Raw genomic sequence first — 19,149 nt, forward strand, 5'->3', positions numbered from 1 at the left:
ACACCTGTAATCCCAGCTATTTGGGAGGCTGAGGCAGGAGAATCGCTTGAACCTGGGAGGCAGAGGTTGTGGTGAGTGGAGATCCCGGCACTGCACTCCAGCCTGGGCAACAAGAGCAAAACTTCGCCTCAAAAAAGGGGCAATGCATAGAAAAACAGGCAAAGACTTTGAACCTCAAGTACACAGAATAAGAAGCACAAACGGCCAGTGAGCATGGGGAATGAGCCCTCCCGCTTCTAAGTGAGATTCAAAACATGAGTAATATTTCATCTTTTACTTCTCAGATTTGAAAGGACCGAAATTCTGAAAATATACCACGTTGTTAAGGAGTGGGGAACAAGCTGCCCTCATGCAAGAGATAGTGGGAGGATAATCATGAAGAAATACAATCTGATAGCGTGTATCAAATTTAAAATGTACCTGTCCTTTGATCCAGAAATTTAACTGGGAAAATTTTATCTATAGATACAGATATAGCTGCAGACGTGGACAACCCAAATGTAAAAGGATGTTCGTAACTAACAACAAACCTCAAAAAACCAAACCACCCGCCAGCTGAGGAGAAGGCAATGAAATGAGGGAATGTCCGCCCTGGGATGGTCTGAGAAGGGAAAAGAATGAGACAGTGAAGACAGGCCTGTGAGACGCGGTGGCAACACACGCACCACCTCACGGAAAAGGAAAAGGATGACTCCGCAGACCTCTGCACACACAAGACAGGAGGGCGCTGGGGCAGGGCCGGGAGGGGCTCACCTGCTCTACGTGGGGCTCCTTGGCGAAGGAGATCCTGGCGATGGAGTGGGATGCGATGCACAGCTCCTGCCCGTTCACCTCACCCTCCTCCACCTCTACCACACCTGCAAGGGAAAGGTGGTCAGCTCACCCAGCAGCTGCTCGGCTCGCAGAGAAGCAGCCTTGACTCTCCTCGCCTGCAAGCCAGGACTCCACAGGAGACCCCAACTCTGCAGCCATGGAGGCAATGATACTTCTCCTCCTCCCTGCTTCACCCTGTGGATACAGAGGGAAAGCCACAACTCTCCTCACAGCACAGGCAGGTGCTCTATGGAAGGCCCCCTCTTCAGAGGTGCCCAGGGCCCCAGTCCTCCCACCTCCACCCATCAATCAGACTGGCAGAATCACCCCTAGTACATGCAGTGGCAGGTGGGGATGGACGTCCAGGAAGAAACACTGATCTAGAGTCACGCAGGCTGGTTTATTTTTTGAGACAGAATCTCGCTCTATTGCCCAGGCTGGAGTGCAGTGGCGTAGTCTTGGCTCACTGCAACCTCTACCTCCCAGGTTCAAGTGATTCTCTTGCCTCAGCCTCCCAAGTGGCTGGGATTATAGGCGTGCACCACCACATCCAGCTAATTTTTGTATTTTTAGTAGAGACGGGATTTCACCATGTTGGCCAGGCTGGTCTTGAACTCCTGACCTCGTGATCCGCCCGCCTCGGCCTCCCAGAGTGCTGGGATTACAGGCGTGAGCCACAGTGGCCGGCCTGTTTTCCAGTGATTCCTAATGAATGCACATAGCTCATGACCATTTCTGCCAACATGGCACTGGGCAAACGGGCCCTCTCATGGTCGGGGAGTTGCACGCACCCAACCTGTGTGCAGAGGCCTCTGCAGCTACACAGACGGCCCCACAGGCTCCCACGACCACTGTTATCACTCAGGGCCATCCCCATGGTCCCCACCAGCACATGTCTCAGCAGGGCTGCCAATGGGCGTCCCCGCACCCCTGCTTAGAATGCAGGCAGTGGCCTCCCATGGCCAGCACCCCCACCCCACAGGCCGGGCCTCACCTGTGTTCTGGGCGCTGACAAAGGCCACCTTGTTGGTGTCGGGCTTGAGGCGGATGAAGCCACACTCTCTGTGCATCGGCTTGCGCGTGTCCGGGTGGAAGGAGTTGAACCTGGATGGGAAGTTGGGGATGGGAAGCCTAGGCACTGGCCTCCAACATGGTGTGGGCTGCGTGGATGCCAGGACTATCCATGCTGCCCTCCAGGCGGCTGTTCCAGCCACGCCCACACACCTGCCTGCCCCCACCACCACTCTGCTCATTTTGGCTGGGTCTGTCTTACCTGCTGACCCTCCACTCCTGAAGATGGGCTGCTCCAGCCACGCCCACACACCTGCCCGCCCCCTCCACCACTGTGCTCATTTTGGCTGGGTCTGTCTTACCTGCTGACCCTCAGCTCCTGAAGACAGGACTTGTTCTTAATCACCTCAGGGCATATCCTTGCCCTAGGCCCATTAGCCCAGGCCTCACACAGTGTCAACCCTAAGCATTCCCTTGCAGTAAACTTCACCCTAACACAACCTTTCTCTTTTGAGCTATGTTCTTGTGTAAGACTCTAATCAATTCCTACGGTAAGAAAGAGAACAGGTGCTGAGATACGGTATGGTTTCTTATCACCCTTCATCATTAGTGCAAATACTCAACAGTAAAAGACAGGCATGTGCATCTTGAACTGAGGGCACAAACCCATGGCTTAGAAACTAACTCGCTGGCATGGTGACTCAGGGCTATAATCCCAGCAATTCCAGAGGCCCACTCAGGTAGATTTCTTGAGCCTAGGAATTTGAGACAGGGTTGGGCAACACAGACCCTATTTCTACAAAAATAAAGACAAAAAAAAAAAAGCCTCATTTATCATTTCACCAACCTTATGAGTTTCTACAGGGACTCCGTCTCTATGATTCTTAGAGACAATTTTTTTTTTTTTTCCCTGACACTCAGGGCTGGTGTGCAGTGGCATGATCTCAGCTCACGCAACCTCTCCTTTTTGGGTTCAAGTGATTCTCCTGCCTCGGCCTCCCAAGTAGCTGGGATTACAGACATGCACCACCACACCCAGCTTTTTTTTTTTTTTTTTGAGATGGCATTTCTCTCTTGTTGCCCAGGCTAGAGTGCAATAGTGCGATCTTGGCTCACCGCAACCTCCGCCTCCCAGGATCAAGCAATTCTCCTGCCTCAACCTTCCCGAGTAGCTGGGATTACAGGAATGCGCCACCATACCCAGCTAGTTTTGTATTTTTAGTAGAGATCGGGTTTCTCCATGTTGGTCAGTCTGGTCTCAAACTCCCGACCTCAGGTGACCCGCCTGCCTTGGTCTCCCAAACTGCTGGGATTACAGGCGTGAGCCACCATGCCTGGCCACACACCCAGCTAATTTTTGTATTTTTTTTAGCAGAGACACAATTTCACCACATTGGCCAGGCTGATCTCGGATTCCTGGGCTCAAGTGATCCACCCACCTCGGCCTCCCAAAGTGCTGGGATTACAGGCATGAGCCACTGCGCCTGGCCAAGATAAACTTCTGCTGGGCTAGGGATGGTGCTACACCTTACAGAATGCTGCATGCTCACTAACATAACCCTGACAAAGAAATACATTTATACCATACTCTAGGACACACACACACACACATATACCATCACATTTACTGAAATATATTTTCCATTCTGGTTCATTTTTCTTCGAATGCTAGTCACAAAATTGACTTTCTGACCTTTTAGTGGGTTATAATCTAGAGTTTAAAAAAGACTGCCTCGGTTCTGGGGTATTTTGTATTATCCAGAATTCTCACCTTTTGGTTTATGTGCAGATATATTACTTTGACCTCAACCATGCAATCAAGAATAATGTAAAAAGGTATGAAATATTTATAAAAACAATGAGATCTTCTAAAAGGGGACAGAGGGTATCAGAGCTGGGGGTCTGAGAGCCAGGTGCCCAGCCCAGTTCTGAAACTGCTAGGCATTATACAAACAGTACCAAGTTGGATTAGTAAGATTTTTTTTTTTTTTTGAGACGGAGTCTCTCCCTATCACCCAGAGGCTGGAGTGCAGTGGCGCCATCTTGGCTCACTGCAAGCTCCGCCTCCTGGGTTCACACCATTCTCCTGACTCAGCCTCCTGAGTAGCTGGGATTACAGGTGCCCACCACCACGCCCGGCTAATTTTTTTTTTTATTTTTAGCAGAGACGGGGTTTCACTGTGTTAGCCAGGATGGTCTTGATCTCCTGACCTCGTGATCCGCCTGCCTCGGCCTCCCAAAGTGCTGGGATTACAGGCGTGAGCCACCAAGCCCAGCCCAGATTCTTAACATACAGTTATGTAATGGAGACTGAGGAGGGAAGAGTTTGCTTTTTATACTTTATTGCTGAAACTTTTAAAAAAACTGTGTATTACTTGTACGATTAGAAAATAAAGATACTTCAACCATTCCCCATCCCTGGTGGCTCTCCTCTACTTCAGAGGCCTACACTGCTATCTCCCTAAAAGCAGGCAATTTCTCCACCTGTGGGGTGGAGGTGGTGGGAAGGGATAGCTGAAGCACCTCAACGGGCTTCTGCTTTCTTGTATGGTAAGAATATGAGAACCACATACTAACAGCTTCCTTGTGATCCCAAATAGGTCAGGGCGTATAAAATACAACTATGCACTATTATTTTCAGTAATACTGGGTGACTAATTTTTTCTTTTTTCTGAGACAGGGTTTCACTCTGTCACCCAGGTTGGAGTATAGTGGTATGATCACGGCTCACTGTAGCCTTGGCCCTCCCTGGGTTCAAGCAATCCTCCCACCTCAGTTTCTCGAGTAGCTGGGACTACAGGCATGTGTCACCACACCTGGCTAAATAAATAAATACTTATAGTAGAGACAAGGTATCACTATGTTGCCCTGGCTGGTCTTGGGCAGAATGGTGCTGAGCTCAAGCAATCCTCGTGACTCGGCCTCCAAACTGCTGGGATTACAGGTATGAGCTACCGCACTGGCCACGGTGATTAATTTTGATACACAAATTAAGTATATGCATTTGTTTTTATGTTTGGATTAATAAGCCTGTAATTTGGTGGTCAGCTTAATATCACCAAAAATATAACAAAACCAGAAAGTACCATTTTTACCAACTCTGTGCCTCAGATGCACATTCAGGCAAGAGGATGCCTTTCTGAAATAGATGGACAAGTTCCTTTTACACCTTCCCGCTTGGCCTTTGTCTGTCTTTGATCAGTCTGGAATTATTTTCAGAGACCTAGGTGGCCCACGAGTCAAGCAGGGTGGGGTGGAGGGAGACCACTTACGAGAAGTTCAGCATGGGCTGGCCCACATGGGAGATGTGCACCTCTTCCAGGTACTGGAAAGGCTGCAGTGTGGGGTAGGTTCCAGCTCCAGGTGGGTCCGACAGCCAGGTGCCCAGCATCCAGGACAGTGGCTCCACCACTGGGTTCATCTTGGGGGGCTCTGAGGACAAAAGAATGAGACTTATCAGTGGCCTCCCTCCAACAATGCCTTGCTGAGCTTTAAGCAGAATGCACGCTCCATATCGGCACTTGCTTCTGGTGGCCGCAGCTAATCCTGGAGGACCTGTCAAGAGGGGGAGAAAATGGCCAAACAACTGGCAAATGTCATACTGTGAGATCCAGCTTCAAAAGCCTCTACAGTTCCTGCAGAAAAAAGAGAACCAAGAGGGGCCAGGCAGGGTGCAAGCAAAGCCAGAGGCCTCGTGCCCCACAGCAAGGCTGAAAACAGCTCACACGGGAGGCACGGTGCCCTGGCGTGAGGCGTGTGTGAAGGAGACAAAGAGCACGAGGGAGAAAATGAAAAAGGGATGCAGGGTCTCAGAGCAGGAGCGTGAGGAGCCCAGGGGTAGGCGGGGCTTGAACGGAAAGTAAGATCTCACTTCCCTGAGGAGGGGCCGGGGCTTTCAGCAGCCTGTGTAGTGGCCAGGAGACCCCTTTAGAAGGTCCCTGGAAGGGCTCAGTCTCTCATCCCACTAAGTGTGAGGGATGACGCCACGGGCCTGGAACTCAAAAGTGAGGGTGCTGAGAGGAACTCAGCAGGGAGGGGGTGCTGGGTTGGCTGTTCTTCTGGGTGACCCCCAAAGGGACCCCTGCTTCCTGCCCCACTCAGCAAGGACTGGGTGCTCCCGAGCGGCTTTTCAGGATTCACTCAGTGACCCTCGTCCTGGCTGGATGCCTGGGCCCTGCTCTTACTCATTTTCTTTTTTTTTTTTTTTTTTTTGAGACGGAGTCTCGCTCTGTCGCCCAGGCTGGAGTGCAGTGGCCGGATCTCAGCTCACTGCAAGCTCCGCCCCCCGGGTTCACGCCATTCTCCGGCCTCAGCCTCCCGAGTAGCTGGGACTACAGGCGCCCGCCACCTCGCCCGGCTAGTTTTTTGTATTTCTTAGTAGAGACGGGGTTTCACCGTGTTAGCCAGGATGGTCTCGATCTCCTGACCTCGTGATCCACCCGTCTCGGCCTCCCAAAGTGCTGGGATTACAGGCTTGAGCCACCGCGCCCGGCCTACTCTTACTCATTTTCTAAGGCAGACCTGTGCAGGGACCACAGGAAAGCCCCACCGCGTGTTACCCACCAAGGGCGCTGGAAGAGGAGGACTGATCCCCAGAGGCAGTCCCAAAGACCTTCTTCCCAGGCCTGATTATCCCTCAAGTCTCAGTGCTTCAATTGACAGAATGGACACTGAAGCCAGGAGCAGCAGCAGGGAGAGAAGCAGCTCTGTGGCCGCACGAGCCTCATCTACGGAACCCAAAGATGCCCAAGCACAGAGACTGGCCCACACGTAGGACTGACTCCCGGCGTCTCCTCCAGGCCGGCGCAAGCAGAAGACGGACTGGCAGGGACAGGATCAGGACTGGGTGCACAGGCCTGGCCTTGTTGGGGAGGAACAGGAGGCCAGTGTGGCTGGGGGAAGGAGATCCTTGCCCCTCAGGAGGGCCGTCACCTTGATTCTGAGCAAACAGAAGCCCTTGAGAGGGCTGAGTGGGAGGGACGAGGACTCTGATCACAACCACAGGAAGCCAGGGAGGGCAATGGCAAAAACCCTGGTGGCAGAGGAGGGTGGCCTGGGCCAGGTGGCCGTGGTGGAGGCAGTGGAAAGGACCTAGATTCTGGATCTATCTTGAAGGCAGAGCCACCCGGATGTGCTGATGGTCTGGATGTGAGAGAAGAAGGTAACTGAGGTTTCTGGCCTGAGCAACTAAGAAGACAAGTTACCATCAACAGAGAAAAGGAAGAGTAAGAAGAACCTTGGGAGGTGTGAAGCTTGCTGATTTTCTAACAGCAAAACTCAGTCACCTGGGATAGCCCAAGTCCTAAGATGGGCTAAACAAACACCATAATTTCTCAGACAACCAGCTACAGCCTTGGAGAACCTTTCAGTTTGGTAGATTTTATCCAGCTCAGCACTGGAAAGAAAGAGGCTTTGGGCCGGGGGCGGTGGCTCACCCCTGTAATCCCAGCACTTTGGGACGCTGAGGCAGGTGGATTACCTGAGGTCAGGAATTTGAGACCAGCGTGGTCAACATGGTGAAACCTCGTCTCTATTAAAAACACAAAAATTAGCCAGGCATGGTGGCGGCGCCTGTAATCCCAGCTACTCCGGAGGCTGAGGCACAGGAATCGCTTGAACCCGGGACGCGGAGGTTGCAGTGAGCAGAGATCGCGCCACTGCACTCCAGCCTGGGTGACAACGTGAGACTTTGCCTCAACAACAACAACAACAACAAAAAAAAAAAAAAAGAAAAAAGAAAAAAAGAGAAGAAAAAGAAAGAGGCTTTGCAAACCTCGAGATTTTGGGCTGGCTCTCTGGCCTGTGCCAAGCGCACCCCACAGCCACGGCCACGGGGCTCTGACTCTCCTGGGACCGAGTAGACCCACTTCCACTGGCGAGCGCAGCCTGCACGGCAGCTGAACTCTGTGGGTAGCGGCACCTGGGCGCTGTGGAGCAGCGATCTCCACCCCTCACGCCCGAGTCCCCAGCACGGCCGCTACCCGCGCCTGGGTCCCGAGGGCCCCAAGGAGGCCAAGGGACCTGGCAGCGCCCCCCAGGGTCCCAGTGAACAGGGGCGCCAGGGCCGCGGCACGGGGCGTGGCCTTCACACTCCCCACGGTGCGGGACAGCTCCGGGCCAGGGTGAGGGGCGCGCGCCCCAAGTCCTGCCTCTGCTCCAGGGCGGCCCCCTCCAGCCTCCGCCGGCCCCGGCCCGGAAGCGCAGCCACGCCTCAGGCGCCGCAGCTCCGCCCTCTCTTGCGCCGGCGGGACCGGGTGGGCCGCGCTCGCCCCCTAGCGCCAGGGTCGCGCCACTGCGCCCTCCTGGGGGAGCGGCGGGGGAGTCGGGGCGGAGGCTGGGCGGCGCGGGGCGGTGGGGCGCGCTCACTGGCTGCCACCTCACCTAGCAGGCGTCACAGGGCTCACTCAAGACCTCCAGCAAGGGCAGAGGCAGGAGCCTCGCCAGCCCCTCCACAGATCACAGCGACCGCGCCCCTCGGCCCGCGAGCCCCCCCGCCCCCCCAACTCCTGCTTTCCTCCCGGGGTCTCCTCCGGGTCCCCCATCTACTTGGCAGACGCCTCTCACCGGCACCCTCTGCCTCCCCACGGTCTTTCCCTCCCACCACCCACCGTGGAGTCCTCTCCAGGAGGCCCTGTCTGTCCTCCACCCAGCGCTCCTCAGAGGGGCCGGGAGAGGAGGAGCTCCTTAAATGGGGGAGAAAGACGGACAGAGCCAGGGACAGCCAGAGACGGGACAGGGACAGAGACAGAAAGACAGAGACAGAGAGAGACACGGGGATGGGGCCAGAGACAGAGCCAGGGCCGGAGACAGACAGAAAGGGATCTTTCTTTCTTCCTCAAACCTTTCTGGGGGTCTCCGAGGGGGAGACCCACAGCATTACTACCTTTCCCCCCAATAATTAAAAAAAAAAAACAAAAATAACGAAAAACCTTTTCCCTGAACTTGATTTTCAGGGAAAATAGGTCACAGATACAACCCACAGCCACCAAAACACACATACAGATGCTGTGAGAAGCGGAGGGTCAGTGCCTCGCTGGAGGACAGGAAGGGCCTCTGGGAGCTGGGGCAGGGGTGGCCCCTGGGGAGAGGCCTCAGAGCCTGGCCTGGCTCAGAGACCTGGGGAGGAGGAGTGGGGAGCCCTGGACTTGGAGGCCTGGAGGCTCTTCTGGCCTCCGCTCTGCCACAGGGAGCTCCTGCAAACAGCAGGCCCAGGGCACCCCACGCGTCTGCCCAGGTGCCAAAGGGCCAGGCTGGCCTCCACGCAGGGCTGCCCCCGCCCACCATCAAGAAGTAATGTGCCACTCTGAAAGAAAGGGTGCTGCTGGCCGGGCGCAGTGGCTCATGCCTGTAATTCCAGCACTTTGGGAGGCCGAGACAGGTGGATCATCTGAGGTCAGGAGTTCGAGACCAGCCTGGCCAACATGGTGAAACCTCCGTCTCTACTAAAAATATAAAAAATTAGCCGGACGTGGTGGTGGGCACCTGTAGTCCTAGCTACTCGGGACGCTGAGGCAGGAGAATTGCTTGAACCCGGGAGGCAGAGGCTGCACTGAGCCGAGACTGCGCCACTGCACTCCAGCCTGGGTGACAGGGTGAGACTCTGTCTCCAAAAAAAAAAAAAAAGAAAAGAAAAAGAAAACAGCGTGCTGCCCCTGAAGACCTTCTGCTTCTCCAGCAATGGACTGTAAGACACTGCTTGAGTTCAGAGACGGACAAAAGGTGACAAGATAACAAGAGCAATAAAACATACGAACTGCAAAATGTTGCTGGGGCAAAGGTGAAACTAAGAGACAGGGTGTTGCTCTGTCACCCAGGCTGGAGGGCAGTGGCATGAATACAGTTCACTGTGGCCTCGACCACTGGGGCTCAAGTGATTCTCCCGCCTCAGCCTCCCGAGTAGTTGAATGAAGCTGCTCCATGAAGAAAGACTACTAACTAAACATGTAGGAACTCAGGAGAGAAACGGCAAAGAAAGAGGAGAAGGTAAAACGTGACCTGGCAGAAGCTGAGAAAGTAAAAGAAAACAAGCCACCACCCAAAAGAAGTGGAGACTGGAAGCAGCGCAGGGAGAAACAAACATTGGGAAACACAGCAGAACACAGAGGACAGAGATGAGTTTAAAAAAAGATAAAAGAGAAATGGAAACAAAGTTAGAAGGACGGGAATGCCTGGCACACTGCTGATGGGAACGTGGACTGGCACAGCCTAGCGAAGGCCATCTGGCATGTGCTTGAGAGGTTAAGCGTGGAGCAGTGGCCCAGGACTGCCACTCCTGGAGACATGCGTACCCAGCAGAAATAACACACCCGTCTCCACAAGACGCTGCCCGTGAATGTTTACAGCAGCACCATTCCCAACAGCCCCAAAGTGGAAACAACGCAGATGTCCGTCAACCAATGAGTAAACAAACTGCAGTAAATCCCATGAAATGTTATTTGGCCATAAAAATGAAGTACTAATATAAGCTGCAATTCAGATGACCCTTGACAACACGAAATGTGAAATCAGGCTCAAAAGAGCACACATTCTGTGAAAGGTGCAGAACACTCACATCTACAGAGACAGTACAGGGGTTGGTGGTTCTCCACAGCCGCGTTCTGTGGCAGAAGATGCTAGAGCCACACGTAGAAGGCGCAGGAGGAGGGAAGGTGACTGGCAAGGACATTATATCTGGCCACAAATGGTCCCTCCGGACCACAGGCGCGTGAGCGGGCTCACTGACACATGCAGTGAGTGTGAGCTACAAACTGGATTCCGAAAACCCAGTCCAAAAAGTCTTCAAATAATTCAATAATCTTATATTATCGGTGGTTGCCTGTTGAAGTAATTTTTAGATAATATAGGGTTAAATAAAATACATTATTAAAATTGATTTCACTTGTTTCTTTTTACCTTTTTAGTGTGGCTGTTAGAAAATATTGAACTACATAAGAGACTCACTCTCTAGACCTTTTAGACAGTGCTGGAATGGAGTTTTCAACCCTCAACACTCAGGGAGCTTTGTTTCTATGTCTTCTCCCTGAGGACATTACCAGCAGACAGATGTCATCAGGAGACAACAGGGAAATGATGCGGAAAGAAACCTCCGTAAACACTGAATGTACTCAGCCAAAAAAAAAAAAAAAAAAAACGGTTACAGAAATTTAAAAAACTGGTTATAGGTGGTAGATGTCGGGTCATACAGGCATGACACTCAACTCCCAGGACCCTTGAAGGGGCAGAACTCCCCACTGGTCTTGTCCCTGACAGCTGACACCACAGAGGCTTACGGATGAAGAAGTAGTGGAAGATTTCATTTTAAAAACTAGGCCGGTCACAGTGGCTCACATCTGTAATCCCAGCACTTTGGGAGGCCAAGGAGGGTGGATCACCTGAGCTCAGGAGTTCGAGACCAGCCCAGGCAACACAGCGAAACCCTGTCTCTACCAGAACTACAAACAATTGGCTGGGCGTGGTGGCACGTGCCTGTGGTCCCAGCTACTCAGGAGGCTGAGGTGGGAGGATTGCTTGGGCCTGGGAGGCAGAGGTTGCAATGAGCCAAGATCACATCACTCCACTCCACTACGCTACTTGGGTAACAGAGCGAGACCCTGTCTCAGAGACAAAACAAAATAAAACAAAAAAAACTAAAACACAACAAGCATAATATAAGATAAGATGACAGAACCAAGACTGAAAATGCTTGAACTCACATATTAAAAAGCTTTTCAGGGCCGGGCATGATGGCTCACACCTATAATCTCAGCTCTTTGAGAGACCGAGGTGGGTGGATTGCTTGAGTCCAGAAGTTTGAGACCAGCCTGGGCAACATACTGAAACCCCATCTCTACTAGAAATACAAAAAAATTAGCCAGGCATGGTGGTGCGTGTCTGTAATCCCAGCTACTTGGGAGGGTTATTAAGTGGGAAGAATCACTTGCACCCAGGAGGTTTAGGCTGCAGTGAGCCAAGACCCTGCCACCGCATTCCAGTCTGGGCAACTGGAATGACACCCTGCCTTGGAAAAAAAAAAAAAAAAAAAGGGTTTCAGATTGGACACAAAGACAGACCCTCTTTTGCTGTAGATGAGAGATGCACCTAAAATAAAGCAATTCAGAGACATTCCAGAAAGCTGGGCAATAAGCAATAAGGAAGCAGGCTTCCCGATCTCACCATCACATACAATGCATGGAACTAGACAATGAACGGCTCTTCCGAATGAAGGGCAGAATGCACAATGAAGACATAACCGCAAGGGATACTCATGTACCAAGCATAGCAACATTTATAAAGCAGAAATTACTGATGACACACAAAGATGTCGAGAGAAAGAAACTAAATGAAATCACAGTTCACCTCTAAGTATGAATGAATACAAATAAAATAAAATTCCCAAATAATGTAATTAATAAGGTAGTTCTGACTGATACGTATTGAACTCGGTAGCTTAAAAAAGGGAATACCGCCAGGCGCGGTGGCTCACACCTGTAATCCCAGCACTTTGGGAGGCTGAGGTGGGCAGATCACCTGAGGTCAGGAGTTCGAGACCAGCCTAACCAACATGGTGGAACCCCGTCTCTACTAAAAATACAAAAAAAATTAGCCAGACGTGGTGGCGCATGCCTGTAATCCCGGCTACTTGGGAGGCTGAGGCAGGAGAATTGCTTGAACCTGGGAGGCGGAGGTTACGGTGAGCCGAGATTGCACCATTGCACTCTAGCCTGGGTGACAAGAGCGAAACTCCGTCTCAAAAAACAAAACAAAACTAGGGAGTGCCTTCTTTAAGTTCCTCTGGAACAGTCATGCAAACTGGCCTTCTGGTCAAAGAAAGCCTATAAGTTCCAGAAAGCAGAAAGAAGTCTGCTGTCTGATCACAACGCAGTGAGACTAGAAATGAAAGTGAATCTGGTGTCCCTTGAAAACACTGCTAAAAGAAAGAAGACAGCCGGCCATGGTGGCTCACGCCTGTAATCCCAGCACTTTGGGAGGCCGAGGCGGGTGGATCACGAGGTCAGGAGATAGAGACCATCATGGCTAACACGGTGAAACCCCGTCTCTACTAAAAATACAAAGTATTAGCCAGGCACGGTGGCGGGTTCCTGTAATCCCAGCTACTCAGGAGGCTGAGGCAGGAGAATGGCGTGAACTCAGGAGGTGGAGCTTGCAGTGAGCCGAGATGGCGCCACTGAACTCCAGCCTGGGCGACAGAGCAAGACTCTGTCTCAAAAAAAAAAAAAAGAAAGAAAGAAGTCAGACAAAAATGTGTATATTCTATGATTACAACTGGATGAAATTCGAGGCCAGACAAAATGGATGGAGGGTGGGAAATCTGAACAATGACAGGGCAGGGCTTGGCGGGGAGTGCAAAGGAGAACCTGGACCACTGGGCATGGGTGTGGCTGCAGAGGCGCCCGCACCTGCCAAAACTCGCTGCAGGAACACCTAGGAGCTTATGTTCCACTTATGCGAATTATACCTCAATTAAAATGTTATAAAGAAAAACCTCCCCAAACAAACTAATATTTCAAAAACCAGAAACCTAAAAGCATTTCATCCCTAGAGTGCTCACTACGTTGCTACCGCAGCACAGGGTTCTGGGCAGCCTCAGAGCAGGGGATGTGGCAGGGAGTGGGGTCAGCCTCACAGCTCAGGGCCTTGGCTCCTGGCCCCAGGGTCTGCCGTCACTCAAGCTGCGGCCTCTACTGCAGATCTAATATTTCGAGAAAAGCCAGAAGCTGATTTGGGACTAAAATATACCAATTTCTAGACATCTGTTCAAATTAAAACAAACACCACTGTGGTGTGAGCTGCATACCTTGGGGCGGGTGCAGAGGGCCGGCCAGAGAGGGCTTGGAGTCACACACAGTGCCCTGCCCGGCGCCTCCCGCCTCCCACCTCTCCTCTCTTCTCCCAGGCGGGAGTGAGGAGGCCACTGGCAGCCACCCAGCACATCCCGTGCCCCAAGCCCGCAGCTCCCGACATATCAGGAGAGCTCTTTGCTGCCCTCAGCCGTGTTTCTGAGCAGGTTTCGCGTTCCTCAGGATGCTGGGGAGCTGGTTCTAGACACAGGCCCAGCCCAGCTGGCCCGGCAGCAGGGAGGGCGCCCACGGGGACACACTCTGCCCCAGTCCTGCAGGGGGAGCGGCCCAGAGCCCCTGCCATGAGACGCCGGGGAGAACTCGGTCAGGGGCTGGCAAGCACAGGTGAGCACAGCTGGCTCCCCGGAAGAACTGGGCTTATCTGAAGTCTGGTCAAGTGGAACTGGACCGTCTGTTCCCTCAGGTGGGCCTGGATGGGCCAGCGCCTTTTATCTAGAAGGAGGACGTGGCCCGGGCTTTGTGCCTCAACCCTGCCTCGAAGACTACCCCAAGGGAGACTGACGTGACAGTGAGACTAGGGGGGTGGGTGGGGTGGAGATGGCCAGCAGCTGGCATTGCTGGCAGCCTGGAAGGGGACCAGTGACATCAGCGAGAAGGGCAGGTGCAGGTGCACGAGAGCTGAGGGCGAACCCTGGCGTCAGGACCGGAGAGGCCCACCACAGAGCGGGTGAACACTGGCGCCGGAGTAGGGGGTGGGAGGGTGTCCCGGTAAGAGCACGTTGGGAGAGGCTGCCTCAAACATTCTGGCTATAAGTGAGCTTTTGAGTAGATTTTGCTACACGCATGCCACGTCAGGGAAGCAAGTCCCGCGGGCCCTGGAGAGGAGCTACCCTGCAGGCGGCTGCTGCTTCGGGTGCGCAGGGCCCACACCACACTTGGGAACAGGAGAGCACGCAGCACTTATGTGGCAATTTCTTTTTAAAAAGACCAGAGAATTCTAAGATGGTTCTGAAATTCAGAATAAACGCTTTTGAGTAGAAAAAATAACATGTGACTGGAAAGGAAGGAGCATGTGGCTAAGAGCTAGATAGAGGCTGAGGCTGAAGACTGGCCTCAGGAGGGAGCATCTAACAGCTGTGAGAAATACTTCCCATCCTGTCGCCCTCCTGGGTTGTTATTTGCTCTGAATCTTTTTTTTTTTTTTTTTTTTTTTTTTTTTTGAGACTGAGTCTGGCTCTGTCGCCCAGGCTGGAGTGCAGTGGCCGGATCTCAGCTCACTGCAAGCTCCGCCTCCCGGGTTCACGCCATTCTCCTGCCTCAGCCTCCCGAGTAGCTGGGACCACAGGCGCCACCACTTCGCCCGGCTAGTTTTTTGTATTTTTTAGTAGAGACGGGGTTTCACCGTGTTAGCCAGGATGGTCTCAATCTCCTGACCTCGTGATCCGCCCGTCTCGGCCTCCCAAAGTGCTGGGATTACAGGCTTGAGCCACCGCGCCCGGCCTGCTCTGAATCTTAAAGGAGTTTAATTTGGACAGGGACAACAGGTCGGGCAGTAAACAAGCAGTGGCGGCACCTCCTCCTGGCGGCCGTTCCCCCTGCACCCTCCACCACTTTGAGCTGCGCGGAACGTGGCAGCTCCCTAGCCACTGTCCCTCCTTGTTGTCACTGAAGCATGGGGGGGGTGAGAACGACCAGTAAGAGAATTTTAGAATCCAAACATCAGCTTACATGAGTCTAGATATATGTTAAGATCCATCAAACTGTGACCTCAATATCTGTGTTTTTTACTCTCTGTAAATTATACTTCATTAGAAAAAAATAAAATTTAAACGTGAAACAAAAAATATTATAAAGGACCTAGTCTATTTGTCACTTTCCAACTCTTTAAATAAACCAGACAGGCTTTTCTAGGCATTTCTTTTCTGATTTCATTTTTCTTTTATTAAAATTTCAACCAAAATGCAAAAACAAAAATTTAAATTTCCTGCAAGAAATTTAAATTTTCATTTTTTGGCCCAAGACACTGAAAGCAGGCTTACCCATCCCTAAGTTTTCTAAACTCCGGACACTCGTCAAGGTTCCTCAAGGTTGTTTTCTGCCAATTGACGGGAAATGTTTGCACCTGGCTCTTAATGGCTCTGCAGGAAGTGAATGCTAACTTTAAAGGGTGCATTCTGGGAACTGTAGTTCCACTATGAAAGAGCTTGTCTCAGAAGAAAGTAAGACAATGACAGCCCAAATCACAGAATTTCAGAGCTGGAAGGAGCTTTGGAGGTCAGGTGAATTTTATGAAAGAGGGACTGGCCAGAGGTCTGGGCAGAGTGAGGAGTGTGGCTTCTACCCTCAGTCTCCTCCACCGGCTACAGCTGAGGAAGGCAATGCCACAGAGCCAGGCACATCCTAAATGCTTTCTCTCTCCAGAGCAGTCCCTCTGGCCACCCCTGGCATGTCCTTTTCTGTCTCCCAGAGGCTGGCTGGCGACTCATCTTCACCTGGATGTGGAGGATCAGGGACTGTTCTGTCTCCTGGCAAGTGGCCCGGGAACCCAGGACAGGAAGTGAGCAAATGCGCCCACTGGGACCTGGGGACGGCTCCTTCCTGGAGCTCCCACCCTCACATCTCTTTGTGTTAGTGACATGGTGTTTCCTGCCAAGGCACACAGAGAAAGAGACACTTACTGCTTAGTACAATAGGGTGCATGGAAGCTGAGGCTCCACGGCCGGCACCAGCTGTCCCAGGTGGGGAGGAGCTGTCTGGGAACACCGTGGTATGTTTGGGTCCACTGGAAAGGCACACCAGTAGGGAACTGTTGTTTTAAAGTGACATCAAGGCCCTCAACTTATCAACCATGAAATGGAAGGAGTTGCACGCACAGGGGAAAAACAGAAATCATAATGGAGAGAAAATACAGCAAGTATTTCTATAAAATAAAAAAAGGACACAAAGTGGGTACAAATAATTTGCAGATGTTATGTTTGATTACCTCGTTAATCTGAGTCTCAATTGAAGAACTATTAGAATTTGGAAGTGAATTTGATAAGATGGCCGATTACTAAAATGGGTAGCTTTCCCACACACTAGTAATAACTGAAAAATAATGGTTGGGGAGTAAGCTTCCAGTTTCAACTCTCGCATGTAAAGAGCTTAGGAGTCATATGCCATAGCCTTACAACAGCAAAAAAAAAAAAAACAAACACTGAAAGAAATGAAAATCAACAACTTTTCCCGGATCCAAAAGGAAGTGAGGTTACAAACGTCTCTCCTGCCACAGAGAAAAGCAGTGAGATCAGCTCACGTGGAGCAGAAACTACCGTCTACAGGAGACGGAACTGGTGGGAACCTGATTTGGACAAAATGCTGGAGGCTGAATACGGCAGGTGTGAGAATCTCCTGGGGTCCCACATTTTCATGGGTTTTACCCCCAGGAACCCCATCAGGTTCTCCCCATGAAAAGCCAAGAAAAAAAAAATCACCTCATGTCTCTGGAGAAGGGGGAGGCGACCACCCTGAAATAAGCCCAGAGCATTCTCCAGGCAAAGGCCTGCTCTGCAGTGAGGCCGACTTCACCAGGAACTCATCTCAGCTGGGGAAGGTCATTTCACCACTCCAGCCCTGCCCGTCTCCCGTCTCACCCAAGCAGGAAGGAGAAAGGGAAGGACACATGTGAAGGTCACAGCTCAGGGACACGGGCCACTAACAGGCTTAAATCGAGTCACAAGCTGGAGCCTGCATCCCCTCCCAGCCCTGCAGGCTCCAGCATTGCATCCTGGGTGGGAATGGCAAAGGCCCAGGTGCAGGCTGTGGAAGGCAAGCTCAGAGAAACTCCACGACAACAGGGAGACAGAACAAGGACACTCGAGGAATTTTACAGGCGCTGCAGGATTAAACACAGCTGACTGCCAGCCAGGTTAAGGGGATGCCTTCCAATGAAGGCCACTTACTTCACCTTCAGTCACGCAGCACTTACTGATGGGGCATGCATTGACAAATGCGTCATGAGGCAAGTTCATCATTGTACAAACGTCACAGAGCGCACTTACCGCGTACCGCGCACCTAGGCTGTATGGCAGAGCCTGTGCTCCCAGGTTACACACCACAACGTGTTACTGAATACTGTAGGCAGTTGTAACACAGTGCCAAGTGTGTGTGTTCCTAAAACACGTCTAAACATAGAAAACCTACAGTAAAAATACGGTATAAGAGACAATGAACGGTACACCTGCACAGGGCACTTACCAGCGTTGCAGTGTGCAGCGCTGGCAGTTGCTCTGGGTGAGTCGGTGAGTGAGGGGTGAGTCAATGTGAAGGCCTGGGAGATGACTGTACACTATGGTAGATTTTCTAAACACTGCACACTGAGGCTACACTAAATTGATTTTTTAAAAAAATTGTACTATGATGTTACAATGGCTACAAGGCTGAGGCAGGAGAATTACTTGAACCTGGGAGATGGAGCTTGTAGTGAGCTGAGATGGCGCCACTGCACTCCAGCTTAGGCGACATAGCAAGACTCCATCTCAAAAAAAAAAAAACAAAAATTACAGACAAATATCTCTCATGAACACAGATCAAAAATCTTTAACAAAACATTAGCCACTGAATAAAAAAAATGTATAAAAAGAATTATATGCCATGACCCAGTGGGATCTACTCCAGGTATGCAAGGCTGGCTCCGTGCTCTAAAATCGATTAACGTAACCCGTCACATCAACAGGCAAATCATCTGACCATAAATCACAGGATCACATTAATAGGTGCAAAAAAATCATCTGACACATTCCAACATCCTATTCATGATAACAGCTCTCAGCAACAGGAATAAATGGGAATTTTGTCAACTGGATAAAGGACATATAAAAAAACTACTGCTTGGTGGCTCACGCCTGTAATCCCAGCACTTTGGGAGGCCGAGGCAGGCAGATCACGAGGTCCGGAGATCAAGACCAGCCTGGCCAACATGGTGAAACCCTGTCTCTACTAAAAATACAAAAATTAGCTGGACGTGGTGGCACACGCCTGTAATCCCAGCTACTCGGGAGGCTGAGGCAGGGGAATGCCTTTAACCAGGGAGTCAGCGGTTGCAGATCTCGCCATTGCATTCCAGCCTAGGTAACAAAAGCGACACTACGTCCCAAAAAAAAAAAAAAAAAAAAATGGCAAAACAAAAAAAAAAAACAAAGAACCAAATAACAACAAACAACACTACAGCTAACATCGTAGGAAGGAAAAAAAGTTATTCTTTCTACTATCTCTTAACACTTTTTTTTTTTTTTTTTTTTGAGACGGAGTCTCACTCTGTCACCCAGGCTGGAGGGCAGTGGCGTGATCTCCACTCACTGCAAGCTCCGCCTCCTGGGTTCAAGTGATCCTCCTGCCTCAGCCTCCCGAGAAGCTGGGATTACAGGTGTGAGCCACTGTGCCCAGCCCTTTATTTTTATTTTATTATTATTTTTTGAGATGGAGTCTTACTCTGTCGCCTAGGTGGGAGTGCAATGGTGTAATCTCAGATTACAGGCATGTGCCACCA

The 19,149-nt window shown here is 51.3% G+C and overlaps 1 protein-coding gene across 3 annotated transcripts in view; it reads right to left on the minus strand.

The window, feature by feature from the left end:
- Nucleotides 1-19,149, minus strand: part of THAP4 (THAP domain containing 4) — a 45,888-nt gene that overhangs the window by 15,545 nt on the left and 11,194 nt on the right. For 2 of the 3 annotated variants that reach the window (XM_003908202.4, XM_021924252.2), the window contains exons 3-5: nt 5,097-5,256; nt 1,808-1,917; nt 754-857 (exon numbers count right to left, since the gene is read on the minus strand). In XM_003908202.4, the coding sequence (XP_003908251.1) occupies nt 754-857; nt 1,808-1,917; nt 5,097-5,256 (374 nt within the window). Of the gene's footprint in view, nt 1-753; nt 858-1,807; nt 1,918-5,096; nt 5,257-15,661; nt 15,823-19,149 lie in introns of those variants that run through there. The other variant, XM_009183558.4, reaches the window with a different exon arrangement.

This window comes from Papio anubis, chromosome 10 (assembly GCF_008728515.1).
Source record: "Papio anubis isolate 15944 chromosome 10, Panubis1.0, whole genome shotgun sequence".
Taxonomy (NCBI): domain Eukaryota; kingdom Metazoa; phylum Chordata; class Mammalia; order Primates; family Cercopithecidae; genus Papio; species Papio anubis.